The sequence below is a fragment of the Clupea harengus genome, chromosome 19 (assembly GCF_900700415.2).
Source record: "Clupea harengus chromosome 19, Ch_v2.0.2, whole genome shotgun sequence".
Lineage (NCBI taxonomy): Eukaryota > Metazoa > Chordata > Actinopteri > Clupeiformes > Clupeidae > Clupea > Clupea harengus.
Genome location: NC_045170.1, coordinates 10622946 through 10643018, shown reverse-complemented (window position 1 = coordinate 10643018; position 20073 = coordinate 10622946). Strand labels below are relative to the sequence as shown.

The following is a 20073-nucleotide window of genomic DNA, read 5'->3' as shown; positions in this document are numbered from 1 at the left end:
TAGACATCAGCGTGGACTGTGGGAAAATTGTCTGTCTGCAACAGGTGAAAAAAAATAATAGTAATATAAATAAATAGGTCATCGACCATCCACGCATTATCTTTCACGCTGACTGTGTGCCATGGTAATTCTAAACAGCAGTGCTCAAGACCTGTGATTTGCTTTGCTGTTTTGATTGGCACGTGATTACAGTGGGGGCGAACAACAACAACAACACCCAGTGACCAGCCATCCTCACCTGGTCTTCAGGAACAGCGGGACTAATGAGCGTCTTGATGGAAACGTGGGAACCGCTCTGCGTTAAATAAATAGACGTAATTAGATGACAGCTCTTAATTACCTGATAGACCCTCTCACCGGCGCAGTGTGAGTCAGAGTCCCTGGGCCCCGCCGAAGCTCAGGCATAAATAATCCATCTCAGAGAAATAGAAACCCACGTGTGCTTACACCTACTGAAGGAGCTGCAGAGAGCCTGGGCTATTCATCACAGCGACAACGAGTCGAAAGCGCAAGCAGCCACACACTTCCTTTAATGCTCATGCCAGCCTCACAAGTTTTGGTTGCAGTTCATGCCATAGGGTGTGTGTGTGTGTGTGTGTGTGTGTGTGAGCGCAGGTGCACATGCTTCTTTGGCGGGGGGGGGTGTCTGTTTTCATGCAAGGCAATGTATTTCAGTCTACTGGAAATGAGTCAGTGATGCCAATTATAGCGCTCTACTATCAGTGAGAGAGCAGTTTCAAACTCTTGTTGTTAAGGTTTTTATTTTGTTGCTTCGCATACCTTACCACTTTGCCACCACATTTGTGCCATTCTTTCGGCATAAAGACAGTGTGTTAAATGAGTACCAGTGGATAGAGAGAGGGTAGTAGTGCACAGACCAGCAGGGTGGGAGCAGCAGCAGCAGCAGCAGCAGCAGCAGCCCAGTGCAGTGATGAACTGAATCAGGTCAGTAGACAAAGAGGGCCCACCTCGTGCCGTAGTCCTCGCTCCCCGCCGCACAAACAATACATCACCGCTGAGCCTGGGTTTGTAATGTGGCTGGAGAGAAGAATCGGCTGCCACTTAGGGAAAACAAAGGCAATCAGGGCTTTCTCCCTCTTACTCTTTCCATTCTCTCTCTCTTTATCCATCTCTCTCTCTCTCTCTCTCTCATTTTTTCTTCTTTTCTATACTTTGAACAGCAGCGGCAGTCTTTGTCTAACCAGTCTTTGTTTTTGTTTTTTTCTTCTTAATATGTCGAATCCAGTGATTGTATAAGGGTTGAGAGTACTGGGGGAAAAAAGAAAGCTAAACCTGGCAAGGCTAGGTATGCATTCGTTTTTACAGATGGCAGAGCAGACCAGTTGATAATTGAAAAGGAAGTCTGGGATTGTGAGCCCTTCGACAGTGGGGAGACTATTTCTGGGTCTTTCCTGTGTAATTGACACTTGAACTAACTGGGCAGCCTTAGTAGCCCCCCCCCCCCCCCCCCCCCCCCCCCATCCTCACCCCACGGACACATACACACACACACACACCCCCACACACACACACCAAACAGCCTCCAGGCTCAGCCAACCTACCCACCTCCCCTCCCCTCTCCTATTCTTTCTTCTCCACCCGCTCCTAGCTCTGCACAGACCTGCTAAAAAGCACCCAGCCTATGAGGACACACAAGCCTTCATCCTGTCTCGTTCCTGCAGCCGTGGTAACACACGGCTAATTCCACTCAGCCATAATTTAGCACATCTTTCTTTCTTTTTTTTTTTTCTCTCTCTCCCCCTCGCCATGTAATGATCTCGTGGTCCTCTGTCAGCTTGTCTTAAAACCGCTTTTGAGGGGAAGTCTTTGTTGCTTCTGATCTCTCTCTCTCTCACTCCCCCTCCCTCTCTCTTTCTCTCTCTCTCTCTCTCTCTCACTCTCTCTCTCACTCCCCCCCTATCTCTCCCTCTCTCTCTCTCTCTCTCTCTTTCAGCCCTGTAGCCTGCCCGGATGTTTTTATGCAGGAGAAATTGGCTGTGTGTTGACATTCTGGTGCCTCTCGCGCTAGCAGGAGCTCTCCCCAGTTTGGCTGCGGCTCCAGCTCCAGCTCCGGGTCCTCTCTGCGACTGACTGGATCATATTGCTGCTATTGATTACAGGGAGCTGAGCTGTACATCCAGAGTCATTAATTGCGCGTGGGGGCCATGTTGCTGCCCCTGGTGTGTCACTTCAGATCAGAAAGGCCTGGCTCAAGCAGCTGAGAGAGGAGAGGAACGAGCGAAAGAGAGAGGTGGAGGGGAGGGGGAGAGGAGGAAGGGAGGAAGGGGGGAACACACCTGGCCTTCATGAATATTTCAGTTCGTTTGAGTCGAGGAAATCATGTAACAACAAAGCTGGGCACTGGTTACACACCGAGTGCAGGGAAAGTCTGTGTGCCTGTGATTCATTGGTCTCTCGGCCACATCTGGATTTATTATGCTTGGTGTACACTCTCTGTGTGTGTATAGGTGTGTTTGAGTGTGAGTGTGTGTGTGTGTGTGTGTGAGTGATATATTTTTTTTCCATGGTTACCTTTGTTTGCCCACATCTTTGGTCTTTCTCCATTCTTCCATGCATCCCTGATCATCCTCACTCCCTCTTATGTGTGTTCGTGTGGAGGACGTCCTTTCTCTGTGTACCTGTTGCAAAAGTCAGGGACAGACCAGCAGAATGCAAAGAATGAGATTGTTAGTGCTGCAGCATGAGGCTGGCAAACAGCTCCATTCTCCAGCTCTGTGACGGCCGTGCAGGAAAATGCCTGGGACACCATGGCAGGGCAGGGTGCGGGAGGGAGGGATGGAGGGAGGGAGAGAGGGAGGGAACACGTGTGAATAATTTCAGAGCCTGTGGGACCAGGGAGTCAGAGGAGCCAGGGCCTCGGCAACACACCGACCCGATGACGGACACTCTGTTTGGCTTGTAACGCTAGACCAGGATAGGAAAGAATAAATCAATCAGTCCTGACATGGCTTGTCAGTCTTGCCATGTGGCCTGCAGAAACCCAACATTTGGAGACTGGAGGTGCAAGATCGTTTGTTTCTTTTTGCTCTCGTTTCTCTCTTCTTTTTTTTTTTCTTTCTTGAGATTAAACCCCTCAAGAGTTTGTAAAGAAACATTGATCCTGACTTAAATTTTCTGTAATCCAATTTCAACTCAATCCACTAATACAGCTTAATTTAATTTGAAACATGTATGTGCATTACAGTACACGCTCCTACCGCTCACCAGTATACTCTCAGTAAATAAAGCTGTTTTTTATTTAATTAAATTTTTTTGGTTCTGTGGTCAGGAACTCAATAGCTCCAGTCTCCACCTTGAATGCAGTGTAACGACAGAAAATGAATGGATTGATAGGGATTTGATGGTCCTTGAAATGAGTAGTGCTGTCTTTTGGAAAGTGACTGGAGGTTGAAAACATGGATCCCGTAACCCTGGCGGTGATGGGATCCCGGGCAGCCATGTGTAACAGAAAGCAAACTCTTGCCCCCCGGTTCAGAAGGCCCATTGTCACGGGCGGGGGCGACTCTGCACTTGCTGATGGCTCGTTGAAAAACATCTCTCCATCTCATTTAATTATTGCTGTCATTTCAGACCTTTATGGCCAGCCGGGCTACTGTCTCTCATTCCTCTATGCTCCATTTTCCGTGTGTTCCATGATTAATGGCCAATGTCGAATGTTAGAGTGAGCAGGCATAAGCAAACGCGAGATCATAATTAGTTTAGCTGACGAGGGGCCCTCCGATAGCGCTTGCATCTGGATGGAAAAATTACCCTATAGGGAACTGGCCACTCACCAGCACTTTTTACTGATACATTGTGAAACACCCGATGAATCAAGTGCCCCGTCCCTTGCCAAGAAAGCTCTCTGGCCTTGAAGCCAAAATTATGTCTGCAGAAAGCTTTCCATTCTAAATGTATCAGAGTACAATTAGGAGCATTGTATTTTTCTGGCAGGGGGAACATGCTTCCCTCCAGAAGATGTCTGACATTAGATAAATTGCACACATTCTATATGGCACAAATGACTTTTGCCGGGCATAATCTAGATAATTCCGGTGTTTTGCCTTGCAAGTCACGGGCTGCTTGTTTTTTCTGTGTTCACTTGTTTCTCAGCCACCGATAAGTCTGGCAGTCACCAAATGATTCACGTTTTTTTCTTTTTTTTTTCTCCTCCTCCTTTCGTTCTTTTTTTTTCTCTCTCTTGTCTCTCTTTCCGTTTTTTGTCAATGCCTCAGTTGATTTATTTTGTTTCTTTTGGTAGACTCTCAAGAACAGTTAGGTCCAAAACGCAACCCCAAAGAAAAGCTGATAACGGAGTGAGACAGTGACAGCATGTTAATGAAAAACACAAACACGATCCCAAACAGCTCATGGGAAATCAGCTCCGCTGCAAACCAGAGGAAGGGTGGTTTTCTTTTTGACTAAGGAGAAGCCACCCAAATGCTCCAGCTCTCCCAGAAGCCTGTCTTGACTTGGAGGCCTGTGTGTGTTTGTCGCTCGGACCGGGGACGACAAGAGATGGGTAATGGGGGTGACGGTGGCCTCTGTCTCAGTGGTACCTTACAAGGCGTATTAATCACCAGAAGGTTAATAACGGGCGAAATCAGCTGGGTTCTGTTAATCAACCTGCGGCCTGACCTTCTGATTAAACAGTGTAGGGTCTCAAGACGTCGGGGGGGCTGTGACTTCAAGTTAGACAACCCCCCACAGCAGCTCAGTGGGAGATGGCCCAGACCTCCGTGGTCATTCCTCCCATCTTCCCCCCCCCCCCCCCCCCCCCCCCCCCAGGCTGCTTTTCCCCTTTGGGAGCGTCTGCCTCACAGTAGATGACCCAGACGACAGTTTGGACAGACATCCACCTTTTGGACGGACCTTTGACCACACCTCCAGTCTGTGTGTGTGTGTTTGTGGGCGTATGTGAGGGTGCGTGCTTTGTTTTCACAGCTGATGAAGGACTTGAGCCGTGCACTGCACTGTAACTCCTTCCATCTGAACAATGGCTACAGTACACATTCGTTCAACTCCCCGGTTTGCCCTCTTGTGTATATTTCTGGAACAATCCAACGAGAAACTCTCCTGTCATTTCAGATGTAGGGGCCAGAGAAATTGCAATAGAGAATTTTTGGGAAAGTTTCATTCGTTTATGTTTGATACTTGGATGGTCCAGAGCTATGACCCCGATATAGATGACCCTAATGACCCTAGCTCATATACCTGAACCCTGAATGAGGCCTGCACTCCTACTCTCTACCTTTTTCCTTGTTTTTCTCTCCTTCTGAATGCTCTGCCTTAATTCATCCCCCTCAGTAGCTCTGCTTGACTCACTGACTGACTCTCTCTCTTTCTATCTCTCTTTTTATGTTGCAGAGGCGGCGAGGCTCCGGGGTGTTCTGTGCCAACTGTCTGACCACCAAGACCTCTCTGTGGAGGAAGAACGCCAACGGGGGCTACGTGTGCAACGCGTGTGGCCTGTATCAGAAGCTCCACTCGGTGAGTAGGGGAAAGAGGTTGAGGGGGGGGACCGGCGGGGGGGTGGCTGCAGGCAGGAGAAGGTGCTGGAGGTGGGACGGGGATGGCTTAGAAAAACACCAAGGCAGGCCACCCACCGACCTCCCAAGCGAACTGAAAAAAAGCAACAACTTTGAAATAAGTGACGGGGTGACAGTGTAACAGTTTGCCAGTTCACCTCGTTTCCTTCGTGTCAGAACTTGGCGCTTCAACCTTTGGCATGGGCAACCAGAGGGCTTCTTTCACTCTTCTCACCTTCAACCTAGCTAATGACAAACCTCCTCCTCGCGCACACGCACACGCACACGCACACGCACACGCACACGCACACGCACACGCACACACACACACACACACACACACACACACACACACACACACACACACACACACACACACACACACACACACACACACACACACACACACACACACACACTCTCAGCTTTTCACATGCTCAGAGACACCTGACCTTGAAATTGATCCCTCACACACCAGGCCACAGGGAAGCATTTACGTCCTGTTGCATTTAACACCGTGCCACCATCACGCACACTGTGGAATTGTTCCACACTTGCACACCATTTTCTTTCACACTCACTCCTTTTCTTTCTCTTTTTGCCTCTTGCTCGCTCTCTCTCTCTTTGTCTTTCTCTCTCCTCTCTCCCCTTACACTTCAATCATAAACACACACACACACACACACATAGTTACACACGTCTTCCCTTGAGTGTTGCTCTCGAAGCCTCTGTCTAGTACAGTGAAAAACATGATAGGATTTCCCATCACACCAGTGTCAATGCCTGACGTCTGGAGTGGCAGGTGTGTGTCACATGGAAAGATTATTCCACTTAAAAAATCAAATCAAAATATCCTGATTCATAGAGAGTTTTGTCTTTATTTTCCTCTTCTCTCGTACAATAGTTCTTGATTATTGGTGTGTTTCTGCCAGGCAATATGGAGAAGGCCAGTGGCCCATGTCCTGCAAACAAACTTCACTCTGGACTCAATCATGACGAGATTTTACAATTGGATTTACTTTACATACGCCTCCTTCAGAAACTTCAATTTTTGATCCCAATGAGCAAATGTATTTATTTTTCCTCCCCGACTTTTTTTTTGCCTCGGTCATACTTAAGGCTTCGCTCTCTGAAAAAAAACCTTCAAGTGCTCTAGTGTTCTCCCCCCCTTTGAAATTGTGTCTGGATAAACATTTGGGTAAACATATTTGACAACGTGAGGAATTAGCCTCTCTCCCCGCAGAACACAAGGACGGGTATTGTGCACACATAACGCGCGTCAGTCGCAGGCCAAGGCGGTGTGCGTTTTTTCCCTTTTTTTTAATGTGCGTTAACTCAATTGGAGCTGGGTAGCGTCTGAAAGTTCTCATGTCTTTATGGGTTTGGCTGGAGGTTCCTACCCCCCCTCCACCCCCGCCCCAATCATTGGGAGCGTTGACGCGCAGGGCTCGGGGGCGTCTGGGCTGGCTGCCTGGGTGGCAAACGGCCCCGGCCCCAGCCCCAGCGCCGCACACACAGGAGGCTCCCTGATTCGGTGTGGTCGCTGGGGGGCAGGAGCGAGAGCTGAGCCAGGCCAGGCACCACGGGTCCCGGCCACAAACAGCCCCCTTTCAGGACCCGTGCCACCTGGTGGTTTCAGAAACGGGCCTCTGGCCCACCACTGCCCAGGCCCACCGCAGTTTCTCTTCAGCCCTACTCTCCCCCTCTCTTCTCCTTCACCCATTCCATTTCTTTCTTTCTTTATTCTTCGCGCCCTGTCCTCCTCCCTCTCTTTCTCTGTTTCCCCCTTCTTCTTTCCATCCTTCTCTTTCTTTCTCTCACCCCCTCTCTCTCTCTCTCCCTCTGTCCCACTCTCTCTATAAAACTCTGTTCTGTCTGCTTAATATGATACCTCTCTTTCAGACCCTTTCTCTCTCTTACAGATATTCAGGTCATACTATCAGAGCCCAGGGCTTAGTCCCTGTGGTGTGGTTTCTAGTCAGCACTTTTTCCTTTCTCAATGCTGACCTAGAATGAGTTTGAAGCTCCATTCAGGGGAAAAAAGCCAAACAAATTGAATCTTGTGTTTTTGCTATTGGAAGATTTTTTTCATGCTTTATTGATTGCACCGCTAAATGAGATTTGTTGAAAGGGTGTTTGTTTATGTTTACATAGCCTCCGCCTTATTTACTTGAAAAATCTGGGGACATAGCATTTTTTATTTCGTATTTGATCACACTTTGCCAATAAGTAATTACAACTCTTTTTTTGTGTTTGTGGGTTTTTACTTAGTTATTTTGTAGTCACAGCAATGTGCATATATGGCTTTTACTCTTACGGTATAATTTCACCCACCTTTGAGCATGTAGGCAGTGTTCAACTCAACGACTGCTTATGCCTCATGTGCAAAGCCAATGAATTCTGTGAAGTTACGCAAATATCCACACCATCACTATCATGACTTCATACCACACCCATGGAACATGCAGAGCTACTTACTAGTATGCAAGCTCTTTTGTTCCTGTGTGTGTGTGTGTGTCCCTCTGTCCCTGCTTCCCTCCCTTTTGGTAGTGTGTATGCAGTAGACCATCAGGCTGTACACACGTCACGCGGAGCTAGCAGCTAATAAATGGGCGAGAGAAGGGCACTCCTGAGTCTGTGGGGTTTTCTCCTCCTAGGTCGGTGGTTGGCTGTGAGATTGGTTTGTTTGTTTGTTTTTAAGTGCAACTGCCGGGGCTCCCCTGGTGGAGGGTCTGACTCATTCTCGCCACTGTGGCTTTCTAAGAGGGGGATCCAGAAAAAAAAGTAAAGGAAAAAAAAAGAGAAAGAGACTGAAGAGAGAAAGTGGTAGAGGTAGGTTCAGGTAGAACGGACCACCAGACAGTGGCACGTTTCAGCGCCGATGGATAATTAATTGCGCTCGACTCGCACACCATCGTTACAAGGCGGCAACCCCCCCCCCCCCCCCCACCCCTTGTCCTTCATGTCTTGGCAGAGGCGTTCCAGTAGTATTTTTATACTTTTAAATAAAAACTTTATACGCCGTGCAGAAATCATTTCATAATGGCACCTCGTAAAACCGAGTTGCAGCGAGGCCTAGCTCGAGCACAGGTCTCCCCATGCCAGAACACATTGCAACAATAAATGTCTCTTTGATTTTGTCTACTAATAACCAGGGCCTGTCAGGAACATGCCGGATGTGTGCTTCAATATGGCATGTACAGTAAAACTCAGCCCAGTACCGACGAGGCTTGATCGCTCGCTCATTGTCTCCATCTTTTATAGACGGGCCAGGTTTTTTTTTTACACGGCCTGGGAAAGAAAGGAGTGAAAAAATGAATTAAGAACTTAATTCAAGTGTAGAAAGTGGTTCAGATCTGTTTGACTTTTTGAAAGAACATTTCATAGCTCGGCAGGGCGTCGAAGGTGTTGACGTTTAAATTTGGAAATAGCAGGCTCAGTCCATCACAAAGTGATATGCAGACTGGAACAGGGCTCATTCCTCCCCCACTAACTATACCACAATAGACTGTATTTTCTATGATATCTCCACTTTATTATCACTTGACATACTTTATTAGTGATTTCACGGGAATTAAGCCATGAATGCTACATGGCCTGTAAATGTGTGTGATCATAATTTTGGCCTATTTAATGCTTGGCAGTAGACGACTGTGATAGAGGAAATGCACAAAGATGTGAGGAACATGTAGACATCTATGACAGTGCATTTTTAGTACACATGTATTGAAATTAAATTGAAAAAAGGACGTTGCTTTTAAATTAAATCCCAAATTCGATGAAATGTCCCCTGTTGCCTACACGGTAAATGAGAGCTTGCCACTTGTGGAGGTGCATTTTGTCATCACTCTGTTGATTCTGCTCCAGTGACGGAGATGGGGGATGTAGGCGGCAGCAAATGTGAGTTGTCTTATGTGTTTACTGTGTGAGATGAAGAAGCAAACAGCAGCTGCAGTGTTACCCACAGGTCAAGTAGCGCGTGGAAAATGTCATGTCCTTTTCCGAGTGATTTTCCCGTGCTCCAGGTTTGCTTTGCGCAAGGTGTACGTGTGCAAGGTGGAATCTGCAATCAGTCACACACAATATGAAAGCTGACTTTCAAAGCGTCTAATTGTCAGGAGAGAAATAATGAACTGCTCTCCACATGAATTGATTTGGTATTCAGCGTTCACATTAACAAATAATGGTCTACTCTGCGAGTTGCAAAGTTCTTCTTTCCATCTGCTTGGCTCATCTGCTATATCAAATGTCATAATATTGTGTCTTGCCTTCCTCTTTTAGAAAAATGTCCTTACTCTTGTCAATCTCCATTCTGGCCTGGGTGGCTATTCCACTTTGTGAAAGATCTTCCACCGTTGTTAGTTGGAGGCCACGCAGTGAAATCTTTCAACAAAAGACAGCAGCAACACTCTCACAGAAACAGCTGAGATTTCTATGGTTACACAGACATTTTGCAATTCTGGAGGAGAGAAAGAAACGAGAGACAAAATGTGTGTGTGTGTGTGTGTGTGTGAGCGTGTGTGTTGTGTGTGTGCGTGTGTGTGTGCTTGGGGGATAGATCTCCATGGATGTGTTTTATCTGACACTATCCAAAAACATAGAATGGAGGAGCGGGAGAGAGAGTGGGGGAGTAGGGAGAGACAAAGGGGAAAAATTGAGAGAGAAAAAGGGAGAAGTGAAAGATGGCAGGTGGGTGAAAAAGAAATGAAAGAGAAGGGAATCCCTGTCTGTGCCTTCAGAGGGCTGGACTGGCCCAACAGCAGAGGGCACTCTTTCTGTTTGTCAGATTTTCCAGACGTCTCTCTGTCCCTCTCTCTCTCTCCCTAGCCTAACAGGGCGGGGGGTCCCCTCCACCCCCTCTCCTCTCTCTCTCTCTCTCTCTCTCTCTCTCCTGTAAACTGTCCCAACGCCTTCCTGACACAGACGAGTCGTTTCTCACCACATTCATCTCCCGCCACGGCTAAACCAAAAGGCAGCTGTGCACAGATTTGTTGAACTGATACCACTCCCGTCTCTTAACAAAGCAAACATTTGTCCAAAAATACACCTCCCTCACACTTCTTCCTCTCTCTCTCCCTCTCCCTCCCCTGCTTCCCTCCAGCATGAGGCAGTGTGAGGCCAGACGCTCTGCTCTGCTCCGCTCTGCTTGGCGGGCTTCTGGGCTTCTTTTCCGAATAAATCACTAGCTCCGCCTAGAGGAGGGACAGAAGAGGAAAGTTAGTAACTGGTGGAAGATCTGTACCACTCCTGGTTCCATACCCCCCTCCCCACCACCCAGTTCTTCCCTGTGCTGTGGTTGGAATCTCCACAACCCTCCCGCCCCCAGCCATCCCCTTTCCTCTTCTTCCTCTCCCCTCCTCTTTCTTTCGGTTCTGTGATTGGTTTTTCTTTCGCCTGGGAACCTGTCGACGGATTCCACTCGCACAAAAGGGGACCGGCCGCGCGGTGTGGGATTGATTCCACGGGGACTCTGCGCCCCTCAAAGTCAAGGAGGGAGACGGGGGCAATCTGATCCCATTACATTCTCTCCCTCTCTTTCTTTCTCTCTCTCTCTCCCTCCCTGCCCCTCTCCCCCCCACCTATACTCTCGCTTTCTCCCACTCTGCTTCTCCTTGTCATACGCACATTGAACGCTAAGATGAAGGTTGCCCGATGGGAGTGGAAGAGACCAAAAGCGATGGAGTGAAATTAATCAAAGAAAAAAATAAAGGCTACACCTACATAACCCTTCTGGCCTCCCAATTAGTTTTGGCTGCTGGTGATTCACGCTCCCCTTCCTCTCTCTCTCTCTCTCTCTCTCTCTCCCATCCTCCCTCCCTCTCTCCCAACGGAGTAGAGCAGAACAATGTGTAGATATCTCCTGTCCTACCTGACCAGAGTGCATAAGTCCTGTATGGGTATAATGACCTACAGAGGGAGTTGGATAGAGACAGAACGAGACAAAGGGGAAGCCAGAAGACCCAATGCGTGATGAATGAGGCTGTAGGATCCTCCTCACCTTCATCTCTGAGGTCTCCTCATGGGAGGTGTGTGTGTGTGTGTGTGTGCTTCTTTTGACGTTTCCTCATCCTCCGCCAGCATCCCCCCCCCCCCCCCTCCCCGGGCCGCAGATGTGCTTACGCTTCGGCCGGCACATCATGACTAGACAGACCACTATCAGGTCCAACATCTGATCCCTCTTGCAGTCTCTAATTCTTTAAGATTCACCTGCTGCGCCTGAGTCCGAGACTGATACGGAATGCTACATCCCTCAGCTCTGCGTCCCTTCAACAACACAATTTCCCCTGAACTGGAGTGGAGCTTCCTGACAGCAGTTGATATAGAGAGCAAGGGAATCTGCCATTCCAGCAGGGGAGTTTATGCGCTCTGTTTATTTGGTGTGAGTGGAGGGGGAAAAAAGAACCAACAGAATGAGAAATAGAAGCAACTGGACCAGCTCAATCTCTCTCTCTCCTCTCTTTCTTTCTTTCTTTCTTTCATTCTTTCTCTTTCTCTGGTCTTGCATTGCCCTGTTCAATCTGTCCATGCGGGTCCAACCCGACAGTGTAATTAATTGAGATTTGATGACTGATTATGAAGCTAACCATCGCTAATTAAAGCTGAACTGATTCAGCTCTGGTCCCCGAAGGTGTGAGCAACTGGACTGGCATCGCTTAGTTCCATCTGCACTCTGCCAGCGAAAGAGAGAGGTCCTCAGGTCCTCGGATCGCCTCTGTGGGGGTCATTAGAGTCGGTACCGCCAGCGGTTCAGTGTTGAGGTGAGCAGGGTGTCCGCCTGCCCAGGGCCCGCCACTGACTCAGTCCCCTGCTGTTTTAGCTACCTCCCGTGGCGCCTTAATGGGCAATCAGCAAGGCACTGAAGCCTGTCTCGGCAGGACCGATTTAGACTCGAGTCAAAACGCTCCGGACGCACCTGTCTGTCCAGCTGTGGCAGCAGTTGGACCTGCAGAAGGGGCAAAAGTGGAGACTGACTTTGCACACAGATACATTCTCACATACATAGTTTACAACCCTGCCACAGGCATATCTATGATAATTATATGAAGATGATGTTTACATAATCACAAACGATGTAGCTAATGATTGTTTTATGATTTTTGTATCCCCACTCTCTCCTCTCTACTCACTCTCTCTCGATCGCAGACCCCGAGGCCACTGAACATCATCAAGCAGAACAACGGCGAGCAGATCATCCGCCGACGAACGCGGAAACGCCTGAACCCCGACACACTCCCGTCCGACTCTGTGGGCTCCAAGCAGCAGCGCAGCATCAACAGCGAGGAGCGTCTAAACGGCAGCCCCCTGGAGCGTCGGCCGGACGACCAACAGACCCCCTCGAGCGGCCCAGACACCCCCGCCCCGCTGCGCTCGGACGTCCCGCACACACCGCTGGGCAAGTACGAGAGCTACGGCTCCTCAGCCATGGGGGTGAAAGGCCACCCCAGTCCACGCTCCACCCACGCCTTCCTGGTCAACCAGACCCTGGAGATCCAGAAGCGAATGCCCCCGCTGCATCTTCACAAGAGCCCGCCGGATGGAGGGCCACTGGTCGCCGAGGGCAACGGCCTCGCCCCCAGCTCGGACGGCGGCAAAGGCGGCTCCGAGCGTGGCAGCCCCATCGAGAAGTACATGCGCCCGTCCAAGCAGGCCAGCTACTCGCCCCCGGGAAGCCCCATCGAGAAGTACCAGTATCCCTTCTTCAGCCTGCCCTTCCTCCACAATGACCTGCAGAGCGAGACTGACTGGCTACGCTTCTGGACTAAGTACAAGATGTCCGTGCCGGGCAATCCGCACTACCTGGGCCCCGTGCCCGGCCTGCCCAACCCGTGCCAAAGCTTCGTGCCTTACGCCCCCTTCGGGCTCCCTCCTCACTTCCCACCCCCGCCGCCTCCGTCCTCCGCCGGCCCCGACAGCGACACCCCCCTGGACCTGGCCATCAAACATTCCAAGCCCAGCCCCTCTGCCACGCCCAACGGCGCAGGCACAGGTGCATCGATCCCCCTCACCCTAACCCCGCCCGCCATCGTCGTGGAAAGAAGCACCCCTGAAAAACGTTCCTCGCCCGCTGCAGTGATGGAGAAAGAGCGCGAGCAGCCGAAAAGGCAGCAGCTTAAACCATCGAACGAGGTGGAAGAGGGCTCCCCGAGGGCTCTGTCGCCACCGCAAGCCAAACCCGAGACTGCGGAGCAGGGGACGCAGGATGAGCTGTCCAGCAAGTGCGTCCGCTGCGGCATCCTCTTCCTGGACGAGGTCATGTATGCCCTGCACATGAGTTGCCACGGCGACGGGGGACCCTTCCAGTGCAGCATCTGTCTCCACGCCTGCACCGACAAGTACGACTTCACCACACACATACAGAGGGGCCTCCACCGGCCAGCCAGCGAGCCGCCATCAGCCGCCTCGACCCCGACGCCAGCGGCGGCACCAGGCGACAGCCCCCCTCAAGAGTGAGCCGTCTCAGTTCAGGATGTCCAGTCCCCTCCAGCACACAACGCTCAGCATGAACTGCAGGGGGTGCAGTGGAGACAGTGGTTCAACAGTGAACACATCCTCCCCTCACCCTAAAAACCCCCCTCCCGCTCACGCTCTCTGTCCCACCCGGCCCTATACCCACCCGAGTAAAAAGACATAAAGAAGTAGTGGAGGATCCACAAATGTGCCATGACTGCATGCGCTGCCAGTCTCTTGCGGTGCCTCAGTCTTCAAAATGGGAAATAAGACACGAGAGTCCTAGACAACTGTTGGGAGTTCATTACGAGCTGAAAACAAATGAACTACAAAAAAGCTATTTGCAATTTCCACATTTTTATGAAGACACAAATGCTTTTTAATGACAATGGTACAAGTTGTTTATTTTTCCCCTCCTCAGTTCCTGAGACTTGTAGAGCAGTCCAGCAAGAAAGGTACATGAGCAGATTTATTTTTATTGGTTTGAGTTTTTTTGTTATTGTTGTTTTTTTTTTTGTTTTTTTTTGTACTCCCTTACCTTTCTCCAGTGGGAGAAGTCACTTATCAAAATGTTCTCGTACCTTCAGTGACTCCAGGATGGAGGGCTTCATATTTGGGGGCAAAGGGTCGAGACAGGTGTTGGTAGTCATCTGTCCTGAAAGCCACGGAATAAGTGACAACGTCCTCAGCTAAATTCAGAATAACGAAGACGTCCTCAGGGAACGTGCACGGCTGATATAGAGACCCTCTGTAGTTTAGACGTACTTGTCGCCAGTTAACATTGTACTAAGTGTCCTATGTTGTATCTTACAATGTTCATTTCTAGAGGTGCATTGTTTTTTTGTTTGTTTTTTTGAGTGGGTTGGGGGGGGGGGTCACAGATATCCGTCAATACTTTAAGCTGCTGCCTTAGTTGCTGGGATGGAAAACTGATATCACTAGAAATTTGGGAAGGAATACAAAGAAGAAGAAGAAGAAAAACAATATATTTTCTAAGATGTTAATAAGAATAATCATTATATCAGTGCCTGATATATTGTACAAAGTATTTTCTACCTGGTATGTTGATATGCAGCAATGACTTTGCATTCGAGTAAAGGGCCCGTGAGCTAGGCTCTGACAAACTGTTTACATTTGCAAATGTAGCAAACTTGGTAATGAAGCAAACACCTGCTATTGTTACATTTATTTCATTTGTTAATTTTATTTTAATATTTTTAATCTCACAAGAACAACAGATGCTATTCAAAATATATGCCTTTTCTTAAAGGTAGGAGCTTCAAGGAACAGAAGGACATGGTTATTTTTTAACGTATATAACGTACATACAGAGGCCACACTTAGCATCTCTCCATTCCAAGCGTAGTCTGTCTCTATTCTTAATCTTACCTGGCACGTGCGCGCACACACACACACACATGCACGCACACGCACACACCGCAGTGCTTTTAAGTCCCAGAACGATTCTCATGGTGGTGGACTTCAGCCTTTCTCACACTCCGACACCGAACAAAAAAATACTCAAGAGCCTGAAAAGGCTTTGGTATACATTTTTTTTATTAAGCGAATAGGATCTCTGAATAAATTCCTTGTTTTTAATTCTAACTTTTTTGTTCGTCCAGGAATTTCAGCTGCCACAAACTTTTTTTTGTTGTCTTTTTTATTTTTGTGTGTGTCCGTTTTGCCTTTTACGACAAAGAAATACAGAGAGAGCCAAGGACTAATTCTTCCGTATTGTTACGTCTGCATCCCGAGACAATAGAGTATTGTTAACAGCCAAGATGTGCAGGTGTCCTGCAGGTGCCTTTCGTTGTTAGAGTGGCAGTTGTGTAAACACTCCCAGTTTGCAAAATCCATGCATTACATTGCAGGACGGTGTCTTTGAGGGCAGTGGTGGCCAAGTACTTAAGACTGCAGTTGTACGTGGGCATGTTCCTGAAGTTAAACCGCAGCACTAGCTTGTTAGCATACCCTCATCGACTTTCATGTGGAGGAATTCGATGTGAATTGCAAGGTGCCTACATAGCTGGTGGTCCAGTTGAACTTTAGGCATAGCGGGAAGTACACTGGCTTTGTCGGTGCATTGACACCACACAATGGCTTTCAGATTAGACTCGCACAGTGTCCTTCATGAGATTCACATCAGTGAAATCACCTGTGCCCCCTCTGACTACAGCGATTTCAGAGCCTTACCAAGCAGATGCCCTCTCATCAGCAATATCAGATCTACTTGACTGGAGTCGAATCAGTAGTCCTAGCCTGTAATCATTTTTAAAAGCATCCAGCGATGCTCACCAGAAGCAAAAGCCTCTCATTTTACTGAATGGCTTTTACACACACCCCGTACGTGCTTTGCTAGCTTCAAAATGTGTTTACCCTCCGCTAGCCTTGCTTTATGTTGTCTTGGAGTGCACACTCCTGCCCACGGTATATATTTATATGAAGTGGAGAGCGACTTGGAGGATGTGTCAGAGAGTGAGAAAGAGAGAGAGAGAGAGAGAGAGAGAGGGAGAGAGAATAGGATTGTGGTATCATGGATGTCTTGGGAGTTATTTCTGAATTACTGAGAGGTGTCAGATACTCAGTATAGCCTGACCATGCTGCTTTACTGCAAAATGCCTCCTCTTGGGAAATAAATAAGTAAGAAAAAAAAAGAGAATAAATTGAAATAATAAAGCATTGTTTTTTTTCACAGGAGCATTTATACAGTAGGTTATTGAATAACATAAGGAACTCTTGCCTTTTTAAAAAATAAAATGTTTATTTGTTTGAGATGTCATAGTTTATTTTGCTCTTTTTATTTTGTTTGTTTGTTTGTTTTCATGGATTATGGTTATTTTTAAAATATGTTAACGCTTGCACTTCAGTTATCCAGTTTATTGCCAAGGAAGAATGATGAAATGTAATTAGCATGCTGCATACAGGTACTGCATCTTAATCAATTTACTTTTTTTTTTCTTTTTTTATAAGTGACCATACATATTTTATAAGGGCCTTATGTAAGGCTGCGGGGAGCGAGAAATGCATAGGAGGTATCTGTGTTTTGGGCACCTAAAGGCCAGCTCGGACATGGTCATGGCAGAAGGCAAAACATGTAAATGTTTTTAACCATAATTTTTTTTAGATTGTTATTGTTTTTACTTTTACAGCATTTAAAGTGCATAGATGATGGTTTAGAATTGTTTCTGTTTTTTTTTTTTTGTTCTTTATTTTAATTTTTTTCAGCAGCCACCTTAACTTTTTTTTGTGTTGTAGTTTTTACATGCAAACAACAAAAAAAATCAACAAAGATGGCAAGGATGTCTGTTACATCTAAACTTGAATAATAATGATGATAATGATAATAATAATTAATAAAGTAATAACAAAACATGTCCGATGGTGTGATAGTCCTTTTTCTAACCCACCTTCTTTCTGTGTAAGCTACAGTGTGGACTTAGACTAAGCCCACGAGTCTATCACATGGAGAGAACTGTCAATAGCCAAGCTTCTACAATTTGTTGAACAAACCTATGACAAATGGGTGCAAATGCCAGAATTGTTTGGATCAAACAAGCCACCCTTAACTCCACCTATAAGCACATCATGACCTCCAGGTGCAGAAGGCAAGGGCCAGGTTTTTTTTTGTTAAATTTTTTTTATTTATTTATTTATTTATTTTCATCCAGTCTGTTGCCCATCGATTGCTCTGTTCAGTTTCAGAGAAGTCTGCTTAAAGCACTGCAGAATGACACCAGAGGTGTATGTAGGGTTGTGCTCGGCACAGAAAGGGCAAACATGATGATGGAAACTCTAAACAAAACCCTTCGGCCCCCATGTGTGGGTGCTCCATTGACTGGCATCCAGACGTTTGACTTGCGTTTAATAAACAGTTTGTGAAGTGCTCGGTTGGAATGCCGTTGTCGGACGTGTCTTGTAGCAACAGCAGCACTGGCGTCAGACATTGACGACCACAAGATAAGACATTACAGAGGCTGCTAACCTAGAAAATCTCTAAAACTACTGAGATGTGTGTGTGAGACATCAACAGTCAACCCCCCCTCTCCCATGTTAGAAGTTCAAAGTCAAGCCAAAGCAGAGGGGAAAATACTCTTCCGTGCAAAAAGTTAACCTCATTAAAAGTTTGCGTTTGCTTACCTAAAATCATTTCTGCAATATAACATCAATGTGAAAGAAAACAGTTTGAGATAAGGTGATGTAATCTCAACATGGATGAGAAACTTGTTCAGAAATTACTGAGTACGTTTCTGAAATCTCTTTTGTGGTGGCTACTCTTGAATAATGTCGATATATCTACATGGTAATGTAATTTCAGTGTTGCACGTCTGAAAATCTTACCGCTATATTGAATTATTTGTCCCATCAGTAGTATACCTTTTGCCAACAATTCTGGAAACATTGGTTACATTTTAGAACATGTGTTCGCCAGTAATATATCACTTATACTGTACATGTCTGTATCACAGCCGACAAAGTTCTGTATATCACAAGATTAACCATTTACAAGTCTGTATACGCGTGATTTCTCATTTAGCAGGTCATTTATTGGTTGTGTACCTGAACAACAAACGTATTATCCAGAATCGAACCTAATTGATATATAATGTCTAGGCTTAGGTCTAGGCTTTAGTCGGTTAACATGATTTCTGAATGCCATATGGTGGGGTAGGGGCTCTAGTACTAGTATGCTAAATGGTAAATGCTTACACAAGCCTTTGTCACTTTTGCATCAGCGCAGCATACATGCTTATCTCAGCAACTCTGCAGATGAACCTGTGCTGTTTCATTGAGAATCCTATATGAGTTGAATAACAGGAACACACTCTGTACCAATACTCCATTTTTGTCTCATGTTCAGGCATTATGAAGAGGCTACATATGAGTAAAGCTTTATGACTAATATATTTCTTATGTAGGACACCCCAGTAAAGGCCCCTTTGAATGAGAACTGAATAATACAGTTGAATACTTGTGAATGGTGACCATGTAATACTAAAACTAATACCTTCACCGGTCAGCTAGAAATAGTGTTTCAGTTTATTCATTTATTTCAAGCACGAGGTTAAAACAGAAAGTACTACATTAAATTGAAATGATAAATGGATATGAGCCTTTCTGTTGACTGTTAGCTCATTCTGCTGCGGCTTTGAAAGGAACACTGGTGAAATTGTTGGGGCTCTGTCCGTCCGTGCTGATCTCCGATCAGACGCCTTTCTCCATCGTCTCTCGGCAAGTCCTGCTGAGGACTTAGGAGTCCAGAGCGCTTCTGTGGTGTCCCGCTGTGTCTCGAGACGGAGCTGCAGATGGAGATGGACTTTTGTAGACAGCCTTTGAAGCTGCTGAGTGAGCTTCTCTCGCTCTCTCTCTCCTTCTCTTAGTCTCTTTCCTTCTCTCTCTCTCGCGCTCCATCTCTCAGTCTCTCTCTCTCACTCACACACACACACACACACACACACCACACACCACATACACACACACACACACACACACACACACACTAACTGACAAAGTTTCTCACTTACTCATTCACTTGCCTCTGGCCAGTTCCCCTGCACGGCGCAATCTTGGCGGGTCTACTGTCATCCAGCCTGGGTAGAGTGGTCTGCCCATGGTCGCTAGAGTCTGGGGGTGGGTGTGGAGGTGTGTGTGTGTGGGGGGGGGGGCTTTGATCTTCATACGGCAGTAGTGGAATGGGGCGCCGGCAGCCAGCTCCGGGACCGCCGGCAGACGAGTAAACAACACATCATCAGTATTACCTCAGAGGTGGTGGAAACGCTAGGAGACGGCGCATGTAGCGCTAAAAAAAAATCCCACCGTGACTCAATAAATCATGAAAGCTGTCGACGTTGGCGCCGTTGAATTTTAATGCTCCGGTGCCTGCTGCGGATGGGCACGGCGGTGACCGGTCATCTGGGTGCTCCTGTCACCCTCCTGTCTGTTATATGACATGATGCTCTGGTAGCACAGGAGGAGAAGCGGACCAAGACTTTTACATACTCTACATTTGTTTTATAAAGATTTGGGTGGGGTAGACTTGCGTGTAGTCAGTGCCGATGTAGAAAGGGTTTTGTCCATGGACTATGGTAACTATACTTAC

The 20073-nt window shown here is 47.3% G+C and overlaps 1 protein-coding gene across 2 annotated transcripts in view; it reads left to right on the top strand.

Annotated features, from left to right (window-relative positions):
* The window catches only part of trps1 (trichorhinophalangeal syndrome I), a 104359-nt gene extending 87009 nt beyond the window's left edge, over nt 1-17350 (top strand). For both annotated transcript variants that reach the window (XM_031586438.2, XM_031586439.1), the window contains exons 6-7: nt 5368-5490; nt 12672-17350. In XM_031586438.2, the coding sequence (XP_031442298.1) occupies nt 5368-5490; nt 12672-13979 (1431 nt within the window). In that variant the 3' untranslated portion in view covers nt 13980-17350. The remainder of the gene's footprint in view (nt 1-5367; nt 5491-12671) is intronic.
* The last annotated feature ends 2723 nt before the right edge of the window (nt 17351-20073 follow it).